Raw genomic sequence first — 23,337 nt, 5'->3', positions numbered from 1 at the left:
CCCCACCAATGTTCCTCACAACCCCTGCTGGAGAGGACACCTCTGCCACTGATGCTCCACTTGGCCCATAAAACATTACACTGGAGGAATTTTGGCAGCCTGCTGTTTATGGAACGTGCATAATCCAGCTCCTAACCCTCTGCTGCCCTGCTTGGGGCCAGCACCCAAAGCCCAGGCTGCAGAGCTGCAGGAAGGGCAATCTCCCTGTTCTGCTGCCCTGAAGCAAGGGAATACATTCAAACTCACTCCTTTGTCTCAGTTCAAGCCCAAAACATTTTTGATCTATTTTTTAACAAGTCAAGGGGTGAAATATAAAATAAAAGCTTCTTTCTTCATTCTTATTTCTCATGTCATAGCTTCTAAAATTCCCTGCAACTGATGGGTTTGGAAATCTCTGGTTTGCAGTGGCAAGTGAACCAGCCTTGAATCTGAGCAAAGTTCATCCATATTCAGAGTATTCAACAGCCTTCCAGCCCCTCACCAGACTTAATGAAGTGTAATGAAAGAAAAAGAATGAGCTTTGTCCTCACTGCCAAAGGAAAAGGCAGCTGGAAATATGCAGGGGCTTGATATGAATTGAACATGATTATGTATGTGATAACCACTGTTCTGAAGAAAATGGTGCTGTTATACCTAAGGAGCCCTCAGCAGGCCCTTGTAATTAGAGCCACTTAGCTGCTTTAATTGCCTCTGAAAGCCACCCAGAACAGATTGCTTTTATGCTCTTTCCATTTTAAAACCAGGCACAGAAATATGGAGGCACTAACCTGCATCCATTTGGGTAATGGGGATTCAGGGGAGGGAGCTGGACAGGTATTTACAGGGAAGGGCCCAGTACTGGATGGGCCCAGGAGGGCCCAGGAGGATGTTATGGTGATGTGTGGGCACACTGATGCTGGAGGATGTCTACCACAGCCCACAGGTGAGCTACAGAACTCTGGTCCCACCACCCACCCCCAGCAAAGAGCAAAAGGACGTGTCACAGCAAGGCTGACAGTGAGGCACAGCTCACCATGGTCCTTGATGGGGTTCTCACAGTGGTATGCAGTGCCCTGAATTTGTGTCTGCCCACTTACTCATCAAAAACAGCAATCCAACTCTAAATTAACAATCTCTTTTCTGTATTCTTCATTGATTCACAAAATTCAAAATATTATCTTTCTCTCCTTCAAATTAATTACATTAATGGTTCACAGTTTCTTGGGAAACAATTCCCAACTCAGTTCTGGCAATGAAGCAAGACTGGCCTAAGCTATTCTGCTAGGAAAGACCAATTGGAGCTGTTCTGGAGAGAAGAAAATGTCCCCTCTCTTCCTTGGGGAAGGAGAGTATTCCAGAAGGAGCTTTTCTAAACATTCTTTGTCTTCAGTCAGTTCAAAGTGCCCTTGGATCTCTCCTGGAGAGAGATGGCTGAGGAGAGGGCTGAGGAGAATATATGCAGAGGTCAGGGCTCCAGCTTTCCCTCCTCAGCTTCTAGAAGCACAGTGCACAATTGAAATGAGGCCCCGAAATCTTTGCTGTGGACAAGGATCCAGCCCAGCTCCAAGCACACAGCCCAGTGTTTGTACATGGCTTTCAGAGCCCAGAATTCTTTTGAGACATGAGTTTGAACCCATCATCCAGGATGGATCTGCGATTGCGCCGTAGCCTCCTCTGCCTCTCCAGATGGATGACTGCTCCCAGGAGCACACCAGCAGCCACGAGCAGCAGCACTCCCACAACAGCCAGAGAGATGACTGTGGCCTCTATTTGTCCTTGGGTCACCTTAGATCCAAACAGCATCACCTTCTGGGACCCATCCTCATCCTCAAGTGCCAACCCTGAGAGACAAACAGAAAGGTATTTGCAACAACAGCCAACAATACTAGAAATGAAAGGTTGCAAGAAATGCAACAAAGGAGCATTAAGAAAAACATGCAAAGTAGTGGAATCACCAACCCTGGAAATGTTCAAAAGATGTGTAGATATGGAGCTTAGAGACATGTTTCAGTGGTAGACAGGACAGTGCAGAGTTCATGGCTGTACTCAATTATTTTGGAGGTCTTTTACAAACTGAATTATTCAATGATTCAAAGGAGGCCCCAGTGCCATCCATTGTCAGACCCTCATCCCTGAGCCCACACAGAGGTTTGAGATGGATGGTTCCCTCCCCAACCTGCTCCACCCCAGAACCTGACAGTGTCTCAGAGGTGTCCAGGCCCAGTCAGCCACTGCAGTGCCCAGCCCAGAGATGAGAACACGTGTCCAGGCTGGGGCTGCTGCAAGCTGCTCCCTGTGCCCATGGCTGCTGTCCTACACACCCCTGAGTGCACTCACACAGCCATGCCCATGCTGAGTCACCTGAGCTTGCTTGTGCCTCCACAGAGGTAGCAGCCACCTCCTAAGAAAAAGGGCTGTCTGCTCAGGCAACAACTGTTGGCCAAGGTTTCTGCCTGGTGAGCACACACAAGCTGATATCTGTTTATGGTATGAAACCAAATTGTTTAATATATGGCCACCACTGCTCTCACATATTTCCTCTTCTGGTTTGTCCATTTTGAGTGAAGAAAACGTTGGGAGAAAATAACAGTGGAGAAAGTCTGAGTTGAAGGTAAGTGGCTGCATTTGCAGCTGGCCTGAACTGGCTCTCAAATCAGCTCAGCTGAATTTCCTCACAGCAGCTGAAAAATGGAGTTGTGAAGAAAGATGAAAAATCAGGAAAATAAACCACCAGTGAACATTACTCAGACTTCTACCACAGAAAATTTCAAGGGCATCATATCTACTACTCCCCTTCTCCCTGTGCTGCTCAACCAAATGCCTTTCACATCTGTTCTTTAAAACATTCAAAAAACTCCAGGCACATGCTTGGGCTCTTTTCTCAGGGGAACATCAGAGCAGAAGGCAGATGTGCTTGTTTGCATGCTGACTCCATCCCTTCAGCTTGGAGAGATCATTGTGAAACTTTCCTAAACCACAGGGTCACTGACAGTGCAAAGAGGGAAGACAACCCATCCCAGGCACCCTGCTCCAAATCTCTGCCAGTACCTAAGCTCAGACTCTGAATCTGAATCCATTCAGATCCATAGCAGGCACAACAGGGTGTGAGGTCATCAATCTTTCCCACCTAACACAGGCAAACAAACCCAACCAGCCCAACTCCCTTATTTCTATCACCAGAGGACAGACTGGTGCCCTCCCTGTTATCTACTGAAGCAAGGCTTCACACCAAGGACATGCCAGGCTGGCAGAGTAGAGGCTGTGGGTGCTGTGTGTCCCTCCCTCCCCTTACACTGACCCAAACCTCTGTGTTGCTCAGGGATTCCCCTCTCCCCTTCCCACAGACAGAGCTTGGCAGGGCTGTACACACCATACCTGGGGTGGCAGTGATGTCTTCCAGCTCTGACTCTGAAAGGAAACAAAAGGAGGGTGAGAAGGTGTTGGGCTGAACAGGAAAAGCCCAGAACAAGGCACATCTGGCAAGAGTCAAATCCAGAGGCAGCATGGTTTTCCAGGACTAGCAGGCTGTCCTTTGTCCTGCCCATATTTTCCCTCTATACATGACATGAGAATTTTTCTATCACCTGCTCCAGAGGCAGCCCCAGTTGCAGTGCACAACCCTTTCCATCCTTCAGAAGGAAAAGTGCTGAGGGAGAACCAGAGATGGCCCTGACACTGGGCAGGCACTGGTCACCTACAGCTAAAACACTGGGGCATTCACTGGGGCATTCACATGTTTTGGTGATAAGATCTAAAACCACATCACCATGTGGGCTCCAGTACTGAGGGTCACTCACCTCTGAGCACCTCCCAGTTCTCAGTAACAGCAGTTACTGGCTGAGAGCTGAACACAGCATTTCACACACAAACTAAAAATCAAACTCAGAATAACAACACAGGTAAACTCCAGAAAACAATTTGTTTTAACTCCAGCTCCAGGTATTAACATATTTAAAGGGAATATCATAATTTAATAACACTTAAGTAATTATCTGCTCCATTAACTGGCTTTTTATAGTATGTGAGAGAGTTGAGATACAAACACTCAGAATTCCACAGCAGTAGCAGAAGTGCTGCTGGATGTTTCACAGTGACAGCTCCCTACCTCCTCTAGGCAGGACAGTGAAGAGGATCTCCATGCCAGCATGGATATGGTCAGACACATGACAGTGAAGCAGCCACGTCCCAGGGTTCCCAACCAGCATCTCCACCATTTCAAAGGTCCCAGGGAACAGATCCACAACATCTGCTCTGTAGCTTTTGCCATTCTGTCAGAAAAGGGAGGCCATTAGCAGCAAAGCTCAATGCATCTTCTCAGGAAGAAAATTCTGCCAGTGTTGCTGGGGACTTCAGCTTTTTAATGTTCAAAAAACCCCAAAGCTTTCAAAAAGCAGCTCCAGGCCTCCAGCTTGGAAAGCAAACAGTCTTGTAATGCCTAACACTAACAAGGATTAAACTGGACATCTCAGCACAACAAAGGCTCAGGGAGTCAGACTGGGATGTGTAAAACCACATCCTTTCCCTAGCTGGGTGGAGCTTCAGCAGTCTCATTAAAATACATTCAAACACAGAGACAAGTAGAAGTGCTGGTATCAGTGATCAGTATCTGCTTTACCATCAGCAGATATTCTTACCTTGTATATGAAGGTCTCAGCATGAAAATGGACTGTGTGGACATCAACCTCGTGACCCATTCCCAGCAGGTACCAGTTCACCCTCTCTCCCTCATGCATGGTCAGCCCAGGCAAGGTGGCATAGAGCCTGCCATTGATTGCTGTGAGGGAATGACACAGAGGGGAAAAGGCTGTCAGCTGTCAGTGAAATTGTATGGGTGCTGCACAAATTAGAAGCTACAAAGCTCATACAGCACCCAGTGTACCAGCAGTAGTGTCCCCCAGCTCAGCTACTTATGCTCCCTGCTCACAGACAAGTCACTGGCACTCAAGGCCATGCTGTAGCTCAGTTCAAATAAATCTCAAAAATTACCTTTGCTGAAAACCTGCAGTCAGCCAGTAGTGGTTGCTTCTACAAGTCAAAATGCATAAAAATGGCATTTACAGCCCAATGATGGAGAAATGTGTGTATATATCTACATGCACATAAATGTCTGAGCAATTTCCTTGATGAACACTGAAAAGGGGTAAATCCTGCCAGTGGGTAGGATTTACCTACTTTCTCAAGAAGGAATTCTGCTGTGACTGCACACACAGGAAAGACATCAAAACAGTGAGTGAGCTGACTGCTATGGCACACACATGGAGACTTTCATGCTCAGATGACAACAGAGGGAGTAAGATGGAAAGAGGCAGGATCTGAGGGCAGAGCACCAGGTTTTTACTCCCAGGTCTGACCTGGATAATTTGTGCAGCCTAAAAGAAGTATCCAAGTTCAGCATGGTGGTTCTGCTAGCTGTAATACAGGGTTAACAATTACACCTTCATGGATGTGTATTTGGAGTCTTTATCTCCCATACAAAACCAGGAGTAATGACAGTACACAAAATGCAACTCCTCACTATTCTTATTTCCACAACTGTCAAGGGACCTGTTTTGCTGAGGTTATCTTTGATATAATATGGAGATAAACTAACATAAACAACATGCTAATTTAAACAAATGTGTTCATCCTTCTATGGTAGAAATAACCTAAAACAGCTAAAACAACTGAGCCACATCTTGCAGCCACACAGCTCAGAAAATTAATTTGAAGCCTAACATACTCTGATGGTCCCTGAGACAAACAGAATTAAATTTGTCTGACAAGTTAATTTCATGTTTGATTTTATTTCCTTTTCTGAGTCACTCAGACACATCAGAGATTAACCTCTCTGGCTTGGATGTTGCTGTTCCTCCTTACAGAGACAGCCACAATGATCAGCCTTCACTGCAGATCAAAGATGAGGGCTGTAGGTGTGCTGCAATATTGAGAACAGACAGTTTAGTTCTGTCTGTGCCACTGATAATGGGAAAGGATGAGGACATTCACCACAAGTCAGACTCCCTACTTAGAGAGGTTGCAGAATCAACACCAACATTACCGTGCATTTTGTTGCTTTCCACAAATTTCTCATCCAGCAGGTTGATCTTGTGATTTCCCTTACTGAAACGTTCCACATTCTCCTCCAAGTACCAGGACTGATTTTCATCAAAAACCAGGAAGAGCAGAGCAAACTCTCTCTTCACATCCTTCCTGCTCCCACTGGAGCGCAGGGCCCCTCTCCGGCAGACCTTCAGGGGCCCGATCAGCCCACTGTACATGTCCTGAGCAGAAGGAAGGAGAGCTGAGCCAGGGACCTTCTCACCCTCTTTTATGCAGTTCTTTGCCTTTCAGCAATTGTTTTCCACTCCCCCATCACCCCACTTAAAACAACCAGTGCTGCTGTACAAGTATTCTTGTTGGAGAGCATCAGTCACTGAAGCACAGGAACAGGAATTGTACGTGCTCTTATAAATGCAAATCCAAAAGTCATAAATATGGATGGTATCAAAGTATTTTGCACTTGGTGACTGCAAAAACATCTGCAACTCGAGATAAAAAGGCCATTATTTCTGGGTTGAATGTGATGGTTTACTGCAGGACCCTCCAGGTTGCTGCCCTGTGAAATTAGTGCTATGACACTACTAGCAATGGTCAAATCTGCCTGCTTTATTCATGAGGTTTATTTTGGACAATTTCTGCCTTTTGTAGATTAGCCCTATGGCTCTCACCAGTACAAACCATGATCAACTGGGAGATGTTCTAAAAGCCTACAAATAACTGGAGGGAGGTTAGTAGCTAGGAGAGACGATGGAATTGTTTTATGAAGGTTTGTTAGGAAAAAATAAGGACAGACATCAGGAAAATTCAGATGATTTCCTCTCCATGGAGAAGGCTGGACATGTTACCAGGTGATTCTTCCACCTCTTACCTGGGCCAATCTCTAAATTGTACCCAACTCACATTGTTTTCTAAACAGGGTAAAAAGTTGATCTAATTATGCTTTTCTGGCTATAACTTTTATTTTACCTTTACTGGGTCCACTGCAGAGTAGTAGATCCAAGGCACACAGGCTGAATCATTTGGCCCTGGCCCAGCTCTCTCAGGAACTTCCCAGCGGTAGGTCACAATGTCACCTGAGGGACAGAGCAGCATCACACACCCCATGACACACCCACTCATCAGGCAGCAGCAAAACCAAATGGAAAAAGAAAAACCTGTCTCCAAAGCCCAAATTCAATTCTGTATTTGCCAGATATTGCATCTGCCTCACCCAAACACAAAGCAGGCTGGAAGATCCCCTCTCAGAGCAAGACCAAGGGGTCACAGGATGTAAACACTGTCTGGTACCAGCACAATATAGGTTTATCTGCTTTTGAGACTGGACTTGACCATGGAAATGACCATGGAAGCTCATTCAGATGGGGCTTAAGATAATCTTTCTTCTCTTTGAAATGAATTTATGATGCTGATTCAAATTGGGGTTTAAAATCATCAGTTTTTCATATTAACAGCTCATTTCACAAAGACAGGATCTGGCTGACAGCCTGACTGTGGCTTGGACAGTTTGTGCAAGCTGGAGGGGACCAAAAATTAAATACACTGGTATCTGGATCATGAGACAAAGTGGCCATTTCAGTCAGATCCCAGCAAGCAATTGTGCATTTCTCCCATTTCATCCCATTTTCATATTTTGTGCTCATGCATCCCAAAGAAGAGACTCCCCCATCCCAGGAGTGGCTGAGCTGTCACCTGCCATCACCCTCCCCTTCCCACAGACAGACCACACTCAGTGTGGGGGGATAAGGCTGCACACAGAATGTCCTACCCATGTCCCAGAGGACTGCCACCCCTACACAAATGGTACCACAAACTGTGCTGGACCTGAAAAACCAGTTACTGCCCAGTCCCAGCACTCTACTGTAACAAAACCAGGACATCTGAGGCTGCTGAAGGAAACCAGTGTGGCTCTGGGATAAAATCAGCAGTGTGAGTGAGCCCACACAGGAATGCAGCTAGAGAAGGGACCTACCAGGGTTTGCCACCTGGGGGTGTCCAGCCTGCTGCTCCAGCACCCCGTGTGCATGGATGGAGTAGGGTCGTGAGGCGTTGTTCTTGAACACGACGTTGACAATGTCGCCCACCTCCGCCCACAGAAAAGGGCCTTGAGACAGCAAGAGTGAGCTCTGAGACCAGCAAAATCCATCAGCACATCTCCTGGGATATTCCCACCCCTCTCTCAACATCTTCTTCCCAGAAATATTACCTTATAATATTTATGATGCTCCCCTTTCTCTTTGCTACCTCCCAAAAAGAGAATTGGATGTTAGTCCCAACCCAAGTCTTAGGAAACCAGACTGATTTTCATAAAGAGGACAATGAAGGTGGTTACATATCTTAAATGGGGCCAGCACAGCTAAGGCTTGATTTCTGAATACTGCTATGCTAAATGTCACATCTTGATCACCCACTGCTATCAGTTTCAAAATATGTGGCAATATTCAACTGAGCCTGACAGTGTCACAAATCAGAGCTGCAGCCTATTTTGAGTTGCAGATGCTGCCCTGACACCATTTACAGCCTTGGGTTCATAACTCAGAGTTCTGTCTCCACAAAGCTCCACTAGTCAGTACAAAATGCTCCTCCACTTACCAAGGCTGCCAGCTCTTGCCCCAGAAGCATTTTTCACAGCTACAGATTTCCCCCTCTATTTCTCAGACCCCTGTCCAGAAGTCAGTGGTTGTTTCTGTCCCATAGTCAGAGACATGCAGCTGTGAAACATGCTTTGCCCAAGCCATGACAGAACACTGGTGCAAAGGCAAGTGGAAAAGCCCAGACTTTCCTAGAAGCTGTGCACAGGACTCCTCTAACTGCTGTCTCCAAGGTGGCAGATGTGAATAGGAGACAGCCCCAATTTCTCTGCACTGACACAGCAGATGCCTAAATATCCAGTGAGCCTTCAGATTACAGCTGTGAGCCACTGCAGCTTTAGAGCCCCACTCCCATTTCTGTGTGAGAGGAAGGTGAACCCTGTGCACAAATCCTTACCCAGTATCCCTAGGTGCTCTTCACCACTCATCCTGGCCTTGGGGATTTGGAAAGTGCCATCTGTGTACTCCCTGTAAACTGCTTTCTTGTACCTGGAGCCCAGCAGTCCATTCTCGTTGCTCAGAAACACATCAGCATAGCTGGGAAATGCAAAACAAGTGCTGAGATAAACCAAAACCTCATGGGGAACAAATAACTAACTTGTGTCAGGGGGTTCACAAGCTGAAGGGGCTTCCCAGAGCCAGCCTGGGTGGCAAACGTGAGCATAATGACATGGAGGGCTGCGCTCCCACCAGCACGTGCACCAGGTCACACAGGGTGGCAAAGACACCCAAGAGGCTCCACCAGGGTCAGCTGGGCCACTGGCAGAGGCTTCCCCAGAGGGTGGGCTCTACCTCTGAGCAGAGTGGTTGTGGCGCTCCCTCTCCCAGCTGCGGTCGGGCGCGTAGTCCCAGAGCAGCTCCTCGGCCGCGATGTAGAACGTCCTCACGCCCCTGTAGAGATGGGCAGGGCCCGTCCTGCCACACCTGGAAACGCTGTACTGCTGCCTCATCCCAGACTGGTAGTGATTGCTCGTCTGGCAGTAGATCTCAAAAGTCCCTGGGGGAGGCAGGATGAACAAGGAAATCAGTTGCTTTTGAAGATTCCAGCAGACCGGTGTCAGTATGTGCTTGGTCTATCTCTGCGCTGCTTAGGGAGCTTGGTTGCCACAGGCCAAGGTTAAAAGGAGTCACTGGAGAAATCAAGCAGGAATGGCACAACAAAGTGCTACACAAACATCATCTCAGGAAGCTTTCCTACACAGTAAGAACCTGTAGCAGAGCTGACCCTGTAAGAGTTCATACCATGCTAGACAATCTGTCACAGGAGCAAATACCACAATGGGAGACTCTTCCATCTGCCCAGTCAGCTGTGCAGGCACTCACCACTGTGATCAGGCTGCATGAAAGCAGTGGCAAACGTGTGTGGGAACAGATTGGCTGAATCTCTCCGCATGCCGTTGATCTGCAGGGTGTTGCCCTGGAACACAGCTCCATGGACGTCTGCCTCGCTGCCCAAGCCCAGGAGGTGCCAGGACACTCTGTCTCCTTCACACACGTCCAGCCCAGGCAAGTTACCAAACATAAGTCCATTGATGGCTGGAAAGGAGAAAGCAATTAACTCTCTGCAGGCAGGTGTCAGCCAGGAGATTTTGAGCATACACCTTGCAGGACAGGCCTGCCAGTCAGAAGAAAGGTAACTTGTTTGTAATTCACCCCTGGGTACACTGAGAGCACACTTCTCCAGACAGCTGTGCTGCTTGTCCATGTCTCTCCTGGTGCCTCCAGCCTGGCTTGATTCCAGGCCAACATCACACAGCCCTTCCAGCCCCCAGCTCAGCCTTTAGGTGAACATCAGCCCATGCTTTGCAGCTTCATCCCTGCTGTCAGAGAGCAGCATCCAACCATACCATGCATCCTGTTGGATTCCTCAAAGTCATTATCCTTTTCCACAGCTGTCTCTTCCATCCTCAAGTAGTACTTTATGTTGGCATTTAAATACCAGCTGAGGTTCTCGTCAAACACGTTGAAGAGAAGATAAAATTCTTTGTCGATCCCTTTCTATAATTACAATGATGGTTGTTAACTTTTAAAATGCAACAATTAAGTATCCTTAGAGATAAATCTCTTTTGCTTGGGTCTTGTATTCTCCTTTATTTTAAAACATGGCTTATTGAGGGACAGGACTCTGTCACTTTACTCATGTTGAACATTCCTCTTTTATTTCACAAAAGGCATCACTTGTGCATTTTCCATTATATTTCACATGAATAAAATGAACAAAACTCAGTCAAGGCCATGAAGTTAGTGTCTGTGTCCCCTTCCTCCCCTACACCTGTCTGTCCAAACCAGTCCCAAGACCAGAGCCCAGACACAAGGCAGGCTGATGACCACACCACACCCCTCCTGCCTCCTATCACAGGCCTGGATTGGGGGATTTTTTAATTACCCTAAATACGTGAGTGTTAATTCTCCTAAGAAATGCACTCCAAATCATGGTGTTTCCCCACTAAAAGAACACTCTGATGGTGTCCAGACTCTCCTGCTGGTGTCACTGTCCCCAGCAGCACACAGGCAGCCAGCCTGCTGAGAAGGTGAGCCATTCCCAGGCTGCAGCACATGGGTACAGCAGAATGGCCATGCACCTTCCACAAGTCATTAAAGGTTTGCCTGAGATTGTGGAGCCAGAATTGTCACTCCAGGTGATTTCTCTGTCTTACATTCACAAGGGTCTGTCTCTTCTGCTGAGAAGCTTCCAATACCTGTCCATGTTTATCATTATCACAGTTCCTTCACCTCAAGGGCTGTATATATTCCCAATCCTCTCTGCTCAGCAGACCCACATTTCCACCTTGGGTGCACATTGATTTCTTCTGCACTCCTGATTTAGTCACACGGTGTCCCCACTGACTGTGAGCTCCCCCAGGAAGGCTCTGAGGACAGCAGTCCTCAGATCTGTCACCAGTCCCTGAGCCACACTGCAGGACAGCAGTTGGGGTTTGATTTGCCATCTGCTGTCTTTTAGAACAAAGCTCGCCTCCTCTGTCTGGTACCTCCTCAGGCATATCAATTTACTGTCTTCCCTAGATTTACTGCCAGGAAATCTGAGTGAAATTCCGAGAGGAAGTTCTGCTGCCTTGAGGTTTCACCGCTCCATCAAAAGCATAAGACTGACATGGACTTTCACATGTTTTTTTGTAGCCAGCTCTGCTTGAAAATTAACTTCTCTGGCAGAATAAATGAGGCTCACCCAAAGCTCAAAGCATTGTATCACCCAAGCAGAACACCTGTAAGCAAAATGCCTTTTCAGTGTTTCTGGGACTACAAAACGTGCCTCTCTGAAAGCCTGCTACACAAGCCTCAGGGCAAGAGATAAAGTAACTGCTCCAAGATACAGTTCTTTAGCCAAGTTTATCTGCGAATTAAAAGCAGAGCTCAGGAACGGTTTTGAGGGCAGCTCTTGAGAGCCCAGAACACTACTGGCCTTTCCCAGAACACTACTTGCCTGGAAAAAGCTGATACCAGCTGTACCAGCATCAACTTGGCCAAAAACAAGGCCTTGATTTGACTCTCCTGGACTCACACTACTGCACATTTGTTTTTAATATGCTCCCTAATGTTTTGCTGATGCTTCCTTTCTCTACATGAAAGCAAAACCCTGATATGAACAGGGCAGGAAAACCCCTTTACCTGCTTGTTGTTGTCATCCAGAGTGCCTGCCTTGCAGATGAGCAGAGGCCCCACTAAGCCTGAGCTGGAGTCTTTGACGGGGTTTGCAGCTGAGCTGTACATCCAGGTGAGGCAGGGAGGGTCACTGGATGTGGGCCCCACGTGCCTTGGCACAGTCCAGTGGTAGGTGAAGTTGTGCAGTGGTGCCACAGAAACCCCATTCTGGGACAGGCCTTTAAAACAGGGATTACAGGATTATTCCCAAGTCCCTGCACAAATTCAGTTACACTGTCTCAGCAGCTACTTTCAGAGCAGACTCTACTTCATTCCTGTCAACCAAACACCCAGCACCTCTGATGGGGGGTACTCAAGGAAAGGGATCCACCAACCATCATGGTACCACATCCCCTCTGATGCCTTCCCATAGGACACTCCATGTGGATGGATGCTGAAGGGCCAGGAGGCTTTGTTAAAAAACGTCACCAGGATGGTGTCACCAACTTCAGCTTTGATCACCGGACCTAGAATAGAGCAGGGAGAGCACATCAGCAACAGAGCACTTCCCCAGGCCATCAGACAAACCAAAGCAAACAGGGCACCTTCCTCCAAGCTGCAGGGCCAAAAATGAGAGGCAACAGATGGTCTGGCCTTGTTGCTGCTGAAGGGAGCTCAATGGGAGCAGGGGCTGGCAGGGATTGTCTGAAAGCAGTCTGGGTGCACAGGAGACCTCAGAGAGGCATCACACCTTCATACAGGGAAGTAACAGAATAGGCAGATGTGCTGGAATGCCCTCAGGATCAGCCCATGTCTCTCCTCCACCCATATATGGCCCCCTCAGCCACCCAAAACACGTGCTTCAGAGGTGTGAGATGCTCCAAGCCCACCAGAGTCTGTAAGCTCACAACCCAACAAGCCAGAAAGGAGCTATGAGCCTTCACCTTGCCTGCCCCTGAGCACCCATCCAGGAGAGAAAGCTCTCTGTGAGAACATGGGGTTTGCAGCATGCCTTGAAGGGGGCTCAGTCAAAAACACATAACCAGGAGCTACTGCTGTGATCTGTTTAGCTCTAGTCACACTAACTGTACTGTATCCCTCACTTTTACCTCTAGAACACCTTCAGAATGACCCCTGAAGTGATTCTGTCCATTCTACCACCCCGCACCTTGCCTTGCTCAGCTGTGACTGTTGTGAAGCAGCTCTTGTGCCCCTCCCTGCCCCCCAAAATGAGCAGGCAGGCACAGCCACCTGGCAGTCCCACCATCAGCACCCTTCAGACAGACGATTTGTATTCCTGGAGGATTCTCACCAAGTATTCCAAGGTGTTTCTCCTCTTCTGCTTGCTGCTTTTCCTCTCGAAAGCTCTCATCAGTGTACTCCACATACTTTGCCTTCCAATAGACGCCCCCAATGCGGTAGAGGCTGCGCTGGAAATACTGCTCAGCAGGACTAAATGCAAAAAGCAAATGTCAGGCCATGTCACAGAACAGTGAGCCCTGCTCCCCTGCTCCCACTGGCAAGGCCATCACCATCTCCAAATCAAGCAGTATTTCAGACAAGGACAGCATCTCTAGTTTGGAACAAGCACAGCTTTGATTCTACAAAGCTTTTTTGCTCTTACAGACTCATCACCTGTGCGTGTGTTCAGGGAGCACCTGTAGCACAAAGCCCTCTCCCAGGTGAGATCAACATCACTACACAAGATGTGTGAAGGAATGAACAAAACTGCAGTGCAGTCAGTGGGCAGGCAGTGCTAGAACTCCAACCTCTTCAGAAGCTGGGGACAGCCCCATTCCCAAATAAAATAAACAGCTGTAAAGGTATTTATTTCCTCCACTACCACCCTCACCAAATATAAGTAACAAGCCTTGCAAGAGAGGCAGTGCAGTTACAAGGCCAGCTCACAGGTCTAAGGTCTGCAAGGTTTGCTGCATGACATTGGGTAAATAATTAACCACTCTACATTTCCTCTTCTCCATCTGAATAAGGAACATCCTCTCCCACAGATTACTAAGGAAGGGACGTCATCTCTGGGAAGGAGAAGAATCTCTTTCAGTTAGCCAAAGTCTGAACAGGAAGTCTCTCAACTGATAGCCCTGATCATGGGATGGAGAGCTGCCACCCAAGTGCTGGTATCTGATTTCCTAGAAATTGCATCCTGCAGCAACACCAGCCTGAGGCCCATCTGCAGGCCAGCAATGCCACCCTGTGTCTGCTGCACCAGGGGCTTTTTGAATCATTTCTCAAATAGATCAATCTGTTCCTAGGTTAGGCACAGCAAACAGAAAGGAAGCGCAGAGACAAATGTGGCAGCTCATGTTGTACATCTGCTGGGACTTCTGCTGCTTGTGGGTACAGCTGTGCCACACAGTCCTCTCCTGGGAAGGCCCCAAGGTACCTGTACTGCTCTCAGTGCAGTCCAGCTACAGCAGGGTTTGATTTGCCTTCCCAGAAAATGCACCCCATGTGAGCAGCAGGCATGAATTTTGAAAAGAAAGAAATACCACACTTTCTTAAGTAGTGTTCCTGATGCAGGCCAGACTCCCCAAACCCTGCCCAAGCCCAGCAGGCTCTCACTCACCTGTCAGGGTCAGTGAGCTGCTTCCCAGTGAGCTGGTCGAGGGCTGAGGGGCCGTAGTCCCACTGCACCTCCTTGGCAGCTATGAAGTATCTCCGAACTCTCCCTCCCAGGCTGGCGGCTGCAGCTTGCCGAGAGCAGGGCCGGACCTCATAGAGTGCCCCCATCCCAGCTGCCCAAAACATGAAGGTGGACACTCACTTAGCCCCTCCAGCCAGCCTGATGGGCAGTCCCAGCTCCTCTCTGCTGTCCCAACAGGCACATGGATGGGAGAAGGTGAGAAACTCCACAGCAAGGAGTTCTGTGAGCAGAACTTCCAACCTCAGATATTGGATGCTATGGAAGTATGGACCTAGAGTGACTGGAGTCTTCTGCTGTCCTCAGATCTATCATGCAAGTGCCTCTTACAGAGACCAGAGCTCTTAAGGCACTGCCTCATCTCAGCTTTCAGCTGCACCCAACATCAAACATTACACCATGGTACAAGTCACCCCCACCAAAGCTGCCCTGCACATTAGTAACCAACCTACTCCAATTTTACGAGACAGAATCACACAGAATGAGGTTGGAAGAGACTTCTAAGATCATCAAGTCCAAGGCATCACCCACTCTTTTGTGGGTGATAGGGAAAAATGTCATAGGGACATTTTTCCACACCCAAGACACTGTTCCCTACCACACTGTACATTACGTACATCAAAACCAGAGGACACAGAGTCCATGACATAATCCACCCCCTGCCTTACCTTGTATGTGATCATTGACCTGGCAACTCAGCAGCCATCTCCCAGGGTTCCTGGGGATCATATCTGCTGTGACAAAAGTGGCTGGGAAGAGGCTGGCCACGTCTGTCCTGTGGCCCCGGATTTTGAGTGTCTCTCCATGGAAGTAGGCTGTGTGAACATCAATCTCATTGCCCATCCCAAAGAGGTACCATGAAACAGAATCCCCAGCACACATCTTCAGCTCAGGGAGGTTGCCAAACACATAACCATTAATAGCTGCAAAAACAAGCAAGCCAAAATTAGAGAGCAGAAAAGGAGCCTTCAGAGGAGCCTTGCTGCCAGTGGGTGACAGCACAGACACAACAGGAGGATGGACCTAAGCAGAACTCCTCCTCCTCTTCTGCTTTGGAGAGCCCAGCTCCACAGCTCATTCCTAAAGCAAAGGGTATAAAAGCTCACTCAAGCCAAAGATAAGAAACCAAAACAATACTTCAATTTTCTGGAACTGTTGCCCTGTCCCTGAGATATTTGCTAAGCACATGACCTCAGAGCAGATCCTGGAGCTCTGACACTCCTGAGTGTCTCAGCAGACACAGTGGCCTCACAGAGGTGACACTGACCATGCATTTTGTTGCTCTCCTGAAATTCCTCATCTTCTTTGTCCACAGAGCCAGGATCTGTGCAGAATGATGCAATGTTCTCATCCAGGTACCAGCTTAGGTTCTCATCCACCACACTGAACATCAGAAAAAAGTCAACATCCACATCTGAGCGCCTTTGAGAGCTGCCAGTCAGCGTTCCTGAGGTGAAAGGAGAGAGGAATGAATGCAGAAAATCACTCCTGCAGAAAATCACACATCAGGCAAGAGATGAGAACCACAGCAGCAGAGAGAGTCTTTTCACCTGAGCTGGAGACAGATGCTTTCCCACCATCCTCACAGCTCACCCTTTTCCAATGTATCCCTGCCAATACAGCTCTCTCTCCCAAGCTGCTCTGCCACTGCACACCTCAACTACAACACCTGCAGTCTTCTCACTGGAACCAACCAGTCACCATGATTTTCATACACAAACTAGATCCTGGAGAAGAGTCTTACTTTTAACATGGATTCAAGCAGCTCTCTTGGATCAAGAGGCCTGCAAGCTCACCTGCCCAACCACTATGGGATAAGGAGAATGCAATGAATACAATGACCAGAATCCAGCCAGAGCCCAGGTACTGTCCTCTCTAACCAAGCTGCATTTCCCCCTGAAGCTGGGAGCTGCACAGAGTATCTTCACATCCTATCCTTATTCATGTCACCACAAGACCTTTACATTTTGGTCCTCATAATGCAGGCCTCAGCTGCTTTCTCTTGGTGTTTTTACCTGTTTTACATGTAAGTAAAGGCCCAATTAATCCAGATGCAATGTCCCTAGGAGCATCAATGTGAGAGTGGTAGATCCAGGTCAAGCAGTTTGGGTCATCATCAGTTGGACTGTGATCTTCAGGGACAGTCCAAGTATAGGTGTAATTCCTTCCTGGGAAAACAGCATCATCCTTCTTCTGATCCTGGGGGGACATATCAGGATACAGGGATCCTAGAACAATTGAGCAATCACAGCATCCATTCAAGAAGAGCCAAGATGCCCACACATGTCACCTTATACTGAGCTGAGAGTCACCATCCCAAGGCTGAAATAGTGTTTAATCATCACTTCCTCAAAGAGGCACTGAGGCACAGAGCCACTGTAAGGTAACTTGCCCAGTGAACAGGTCAGCACACAGTCAGCAGGATTATTTCCATTCTGCCTAGTGCTGCTTTGCCTTCAGTTCTGCACTCTGCCCCCACAGCCAGTCTCTCTACAATCTCTAGAGCTGATCAGTGTTTTAGAGGTTGTAAAATCAAGACATCTGGGCCCAGGTCAGGACTCCAGCCCCATGACCCTGCTAACCCAATGCTTGGTGTCTTCACCAAACACCCAAATGCAGTTGCTTTATGGACAGTTCTCCTTCATGCATACTCCTAAATTCCCAGTGAGAAAAATCTGTCTCCATGATGGCAGTAGCTCATTTACCTTCAGAGTCCTTTTTGTAGAAAACACCATGAGGATGAACTGTATATGGTCGAGTAGCAAAATTTTTTAGGTGTACTTGAATGGTATCCCCCACTTCTGCTCGGATGACAGGCCCCAGGAAGCCCAGCCAGGCAGGCTTGGGGATCTCAGTGGTGTAAGTGGAGTCTGTGTACTGCTTGTAGACAGCTTTCTTGTAGGTACTTCCCACCCTGTCCTTCCCAGACTGCAGGAATGCTGAGGCCTGGCTGTTGAATTCAAAGGGAAAGGCACCATGAGTCATCATTACACACAACAGCTGGTCAATACTGCAGCACAGGGATGGTGACACTCCACTCTCTGGGCTACAGCAGAAAGCTTTGGCATTAGAGGACCCTGGGATGCTCTAAGCCACCCATGCACGGCCACAACCTCAACCCCAGCTCTTCACCAACACACACAAAGTGCTCCCTGAACTGTTCCCTGCACACAAGACACGGGAAGGACAGTGCTTCCCAGACAACCCCATGTGGGTATCACAGGGAGAGCCCTTCTCATGCCTCCTTCAGCCTTCACTGGGCTCTTCAAAATTCACTTTGATTCCTCTGTGCCATTTGCAGTAAATCACAAGGCAGGGAGAGTGGAGTCCTGAGCTCCCTGGCCAAAATTTGAAGTCTGAAATTCTACTTAACAGTTTCCAAATTCCTTCCAGAGTGGCAGAAGGATCAGGCAGATTCATACCCAGCACATAACCAGCTTCCAGAGCTAAAACCTCCTACAGGCACTAAAGTTTAACTCACAAGCATATTTGCTCATTATGGGTAATTCTTATTAGATAAGAGATGAATCACAGTCCAGGTATTACCGGAACCAGCCTAAATGAGAGACAAGGTCACTCCCCTCACTTCCCCCTTGGGATTGATCACCCCCAGCATGAGCAGCCCTGCAAGGGAGGAAAACCCTGATGCAAATCTCAGAGAATGAACAGTGGAGCTGCAAATACTAAACATTGGCCTCATCATTCAAACACAGGCAGGGCTTGGCTCTGGCTATACAATCCAGAGTTCAGCCCTTTGCCAAGTCATCCCTGCAGCCATTATCAGCAGAGTTTAAGACGTTTTACAGATGTGCCTCTTTCTCCACACAGTCCATTTCTTCTGAACAAAAAAAAACTCCTTGAAATAATTTACTACTCCTATCAATCATATCAACATCTCATCCCTTTCGAATTGCCACTTTCATTTCTGCAATCGTTGGACAAACAGGTCCCATTAACTAATTGTTTGCAGTGTCAAGAGTTTTTAAATAGCTTTTAAGTTCAATGGCCCTGAATTTCATTTCCTTCTCTTCATTTATAATGAGAGAAACCAAACAAAATCCAGTGCATTCATTACCACTTTAGGAGTCAGCAGTAACATCTTTGTTAACCCTCAATTTTGGGGTGTTTCCTGGGTACTTATTTACATCTACACAGCATCTCCAGAGAACAGAGACTTTTCCGTGCTAAACTGACAGACCTTGATGTTTCTGTGCACCCTTCCTGTTAATGTTGTGCTGTTTCTGAAGGAGGTGTCTGAACCTGAGTGTTAGTTATTTTGGAGGGATAAAGAAGTGAGAGAAGGTCAAAAAATACCAGCTATTTGCCACAGAAAATGGGAGCAAGGAAAAAAAGTACAAATGCCTTTAAAATACTATGGAAATCTTTAAAAAAAACAAACCACGCACACAAAAAAACACCAACCAAAGAAAAAGACTTGATGTTATGAAAGCTAAACCCAAAATACTATTTGTGCAGTAACTTGAACCAATTATTGCAGTTTCCAGATTTACTTTCGCAAGAGAAACAAAATTGTTTTTTAAGCAGCCCCTAAAATCCCATGCAGGAAGTCCCATTAAGTCTAAGGCTCGAAATTCCACCGAAACAAAAACAAGCTGGCTCTGTGAAGTCATTTATATAAAGATGAAAAGTCATCATGCTTCAGGATAAACAAGCTGATCACCAGCTGGAACTTAGCAAAATGAAACTTCAGGGTAGAGCATTGCAAAATCTGTGCAATTTTAGAACAATCTGTTCTGCATCTGCTCCATTTTCTGTTCTGTGTTTGCTTTCCATACCCTTCTCTCCAGTGTATGGGCTCTGGGCTCTCCAGAATAACCATCCCTTTTCCCACTGACACAGGTTTTACCACAGGAGCATAAAACAAGTTAAACATTAAGCTCATAAAGATCAGAATCTATAGGAGTGTGTCTCTTGCTTGCTCAGATGCCCCACAGAACTTGCATTAAATTCCACATCAAAAGACAGCTCAAAGCCAGCCCCAGACTAAGTTCTGTACCTGTTACGTGCAATACTCTGGTTAGCAAGCACATTCCTCCCTGTTGGAGCATAGTTCCAGTTCACCTCGTGGATCCCCAGGTAATAAACTCGGATCACACCCCCAGCAGATGTGGGTGACAGCAGGGGGATGCAGAGCAGCAGCCACCAGACTGAGCCCATCTCAGCCTGGAGGGCAGGGTTTTTTTGGAAGCTACACCTGTTTGGGAAAGACAAAAAGAAAAAAACAGGATATGACCATTTGGTTTGAAGGTGCTGGACATTTTGAGAGAGTATGAAGAAATCAAGTGTAAGTATTATTGGGATTATTACTCAAATATTCAAGAAGGAAATCACTCTGTAACAAAATTGACACACAAGGTGGATGGAGATCATGCCTTGGTAATGAGCCCCCAATACCAAATGTGCTGCTCTCATAATAGTTTATTTAACCCTTTTTTCACTATTGCTCACATTCCAAATCATCTTACGGGTCCAGATACAAAGCTCAACAAAACAGTCCTGGTATATGTACACTTTAAACTGTCACCAAGGTCACTCTATTTTAAGTAACCTGAGGAAGTACAGTTTAGTCACTATGAAGTAATTTTAAATTTTAACTTCTTTAAAGATGGCTCTTAGGGAGCAGCTATCTGTAATCCAGGAGTATATCTCAAATAGGCTGCATAAAGTTTTTCCTTTCTGTTCCATTCTTTTCCCCATGATTTTGATCAGTTTTACTCATAAAACTTCCAATTGACACCAAGCTTGTTGGCACTAAGCACCAGAAATACTCTAAAGAGAGTTGGGAAATAGTTGGGGAAACTGTCTGAAATAATCAAAATACAGTTGAATAAAGGCTCAAAGAACTTTGTGAATAAAGGCTCAAAGAACTGCCTGCATGAAGGAGAACCTGATGCAATATGGGCAGTAGAATTACACCAAAAGATAAGGAAGGATTAAACTGCATTTAAAAATCACATGAAAATGACTACAGAAGTTCTCATACAATGATATCCTTAACAAAGTTGGATGTAGCCAGCAAACAAACCCCACCTAAACAAGCTGTTGAGACACAGCCCTTGAGACATGCAACAGCAACTCAGAACTGCAGAGAGAAACAGAAAGCAACAGAATGAGAAGCATGACATAACAAGAAAACTCAGAAGAATCAGTTATCCTTTTCATACAGAAAGGGACAATGACAGAGCACCATGGCAAAGGTTTTTCATAAAGAGACTGTCATTACTTATTCTTACTGTCTTTGTAACAGCAACATGAACGAATAAGGTTTGTCTGCAGCAAAGCTGAAAGTTCTGTAAGCTTTCAGTCAGCACAGCATCACACAGAGCTGCTTTGAAACATCTTCTAACATCTGACACCCAACAGACATTATTTAACCCCAGCACAATGCAAAGGACTAAGCACTTGCAAAGCTTCACTTCTTGATTTTCAAACATGCTGTGCTATTCTCAGAAGCGAATGACAATCAAAAATTGCTGTTTCCAAACAGTCAATAAATTGGACAAAGTTCAGAGACATCTTTCCCTCCTTTCTCAGAAGGGGGCTGTAGGGAGAGCTAAATCTGAGATGCTTTGGATCCATCAACACAGCATAGCTCTGCTCCAGTGGCTCCACCAGCAGCTCCTGGTCATAGACCTGATAAAACTCAGATACAGAACAGCCCCTTCAGAGCAGCTTCAGCAGCGTGGGAACAACAGCAGCACACCAGCTCATGCCCACCCTACACACCACTCAGCTTATTCCCTGCTGCTGTTCACAGGGAGCTAAAACACCTTTTTTTACTCATTCTATGCCAACGTAGACTCAAAGGAAGGAGCCTGGAAAGCCATACCTGTGCTGTTTCACACGGCAGAAGACCAGAAAAAGGCAATGGTGACAACAATACGGAAAGAAACAGCAGCAGCAGCCCTCAGCCTGCCACCACCCAGCCCGAGGGAAGGGCAGCGGGATGCTCCTGACTCAGCCCAAGCTGCGGCCTTCGTGTCAACTCAGGGCAAAGTTCGCGGCAGCTCCGGGCGCCGGGGGCGGCCTCCTCAAGGCCCGGCAGCCGGGACAGGCCGGGGTCTGTGGCGGCAGCCGGGACAGGCCGGGGTCTGTGCGGGCAGCGGGGGCAGACTGCTCTCTATGCGGGCAGCACCACGGCACGGCAGAGCAGCGGCTCTCCAGGCTGGGAGGGAAAGCTGCCCATGAACACAAACCCGCCGTGCCAGAGCCCAGCTCACCGCCCCGAACCCCGCATGGCGCCCATCGGGCTCACCCACAGCCACCAGCGCTGTGCCCTGCCATGGGTGAGTCAAGGACAGGTCTCTGGCACAGCCTTCCCAAGGCTTTACAAGAGTCCCACCTGGACTCTGCTTAGAGTTTGACCAACATCACACACACCCCTAGGGTAATTCTAGGGAACAGCAAAAAATATCCCTGAATGGAGAGGTAGCAGATGTCACAAAGTCGGTGCTCACATACCCTTCACTGTAACTAATCACCATTTATTTACTCGATAAGTGCAACGTCAAAGTAACTAAATTAGTTTCAGAAGTTTTTGGTTTCAAATTTTCGTTGATATTAATATTTGCCTTGATTAAGGAAAGAAAAAGAAAGAAAACCAAAACCAACTCAAGTTTTATACTACATCCATCCCTGAATCTTATACTTTACAGCAGAATCCTCCCCAGGACTGCCCTATACCGGGTCCCCGACAGCACAAGAATCGCGAATGAAGGGAAATCAGATTTCAGGCGGGGTGGTGGGATCCAACTCCTATCTGACCGAGGCAGACGATGCACGGATATTCCCCGACACCTGACTGCAGGGAAACCACAGCCCGAGAGCGAGGGGAAAGCAGAAGGAAGGCAGGAGGACGGACGGCTCATCCCTTACGTGCGGAGCGGGAGGCGGCGCGGCGGGGCTGCGGAGCGGGACCGGGAGCGCCGGCGGGGACCAGCCCGGGAGGGACAAAGGGGCTCTGCCTCCGCGGGCTGACCGAGCCCGGCCCCGCAGCGCCGACCGCGCCCGCTCCCGCCCACAGGGCGGGCCGGGCTGCTCCGCCCCGCACCTGCGGGAGCGCCTCTGCCGGGCCGGGCCGCGCCCCGGCCGCGCACGCGGAGCCCGATCCGCGGCGTGCACCTGCCTGCCCCGCCCCGCCCTGCCCAGGGCTCGCTCCCGTTGCGGGGAGCCCCGGGAAGTCGGGCAGGAGCGCGGGCGGAGCCGCGGCCAGCAGCACCCACCTGCTGGGCAGGACCGGCGGCGGCACCGGGCGAGCGCTCCCCGGGGACCTCCCGGGGGGGCGGCGGTGGCTGCGGCGGCCCCTTTAAATGCCTGCGGTGACGTCACGCAGCCGCGCGCTCCCCCGGGAGCACAACAAGAGTCACGCTCGCGGCCGCCGGGGCGAGGGGCGGGGTTTGGCAGCTCCCGCCAATCAGCGGCCGCTCCGCGAGCCGGCCCCGCCCCCCGGTG

At 48.2% G+C, this 23,337-nt stretch overlaps 1 protein-coding gene across 4 annotated transcripts; it reads right to left on the bottom strand.

Annotated features, from left to right (window-relative positions):
* Positions 1-1,104: 1,104 nt before the first annotated feature.
* On the bottom strand, positions 1,105-23,172 carry HEPH (hephaestin). 4 transcript variants are annotated; one of them, XM_063170741.1, is made up of 21 exons: positions 23,109-23,172; positions 19,883-20,080; positions 17,571-17,815; positions 16,881-17,093; positions 16,133-16,312; positions 15,534-15,788; positions 14,791-14,959; positions 13,519-13,658; positions 12,602-12,733; positions 12,234-12,445; positions 10,454-10,604; positions 9,930-10,142; positions 9,399-9,603; positions 9,004-9,143; positions 7,988-8,119; positions 6,985-7,091; positions 6,017-6,239; positions 4,614-4,753; positions 4,085-4,247; positions 3,355-3,387; positions 1,105-1,820 (listed from the first exon to the last, which is right to left on the bottom strand). In XM_063170741.1, the coding sequence occupies exons 2-21, from the start codon at positions 20,041-20,043 to the stop codon at positions 1,576-1,578; spliced, it is 3,459 nt and encodes a 1,152-aa protein (XP_063026811.1). In that variant the 5' UTR covers positions 20,044-20,080; positions 23,109-23,172; the 3' UTR covers positions 1,105-1,575. The 4 variants fall into 4 exon arrangements, with proteins under 4 accessions (XP_063026811.1, XP_063026812.1, XP_063026810.1 ...); XM_063170742.1 differs by lacking the exon at positions 23,109-23,172 and adding an exon at positions 22,762-22,800; XM_063170740.1 differs by lacking the exon at positions 23,109-23,172 and adding an exon at positions 20,917-21,265.
* Between the last annotated feature and the right edge of the window lie 165 nt (positions 23,173-23,337).

This window comes from Melospiza melodia, chromosome 16 (genome assembly GCF_035770615.1).
Source record: "Melospiza melodia melodia isolate bMelMel2 chromosome 16, bMelMel2.pri, whole genome shotgun sequence".
NCBI classification, from domain to species: domain Eukaryota; kingdom Metazoa; phylum Chordata; class Aves; order Passeriformes; family Passerellidae; genus Melospiza; species Melospiza melodia.
The sequence above is the reverse complement of the archived record's forward strand: the minus strand, read 5'-3'. Positions and strand labels throughout refer to the sequence as shown.

Excerpts from the sequence above, each read along its gene's own strand:
- HEPH (XM_063170740.1), bottom strand. The coding sequence starts at position 21,011 with ATGTCATGCTTCTCATTCTGTTGCTTTCTGTTTCTCTCTGCAGTTCTG. Across the intron at positions 8,120-9,003 it reads AGAGCACCTAGGGATACTGG|GCCCTTTTCTGTGGGCGGAG; the intron begins GTAAGGATTTGT and ends TGCTGTCTCAAG. Across the intron at positions 4,754-6,016 it reads GGAAAGCAACAAAATGCACG|CAATCAATGGCAGGCTCTAT; the intron begins GTAATGTTGGTG and ends ATTCCCTCACAG.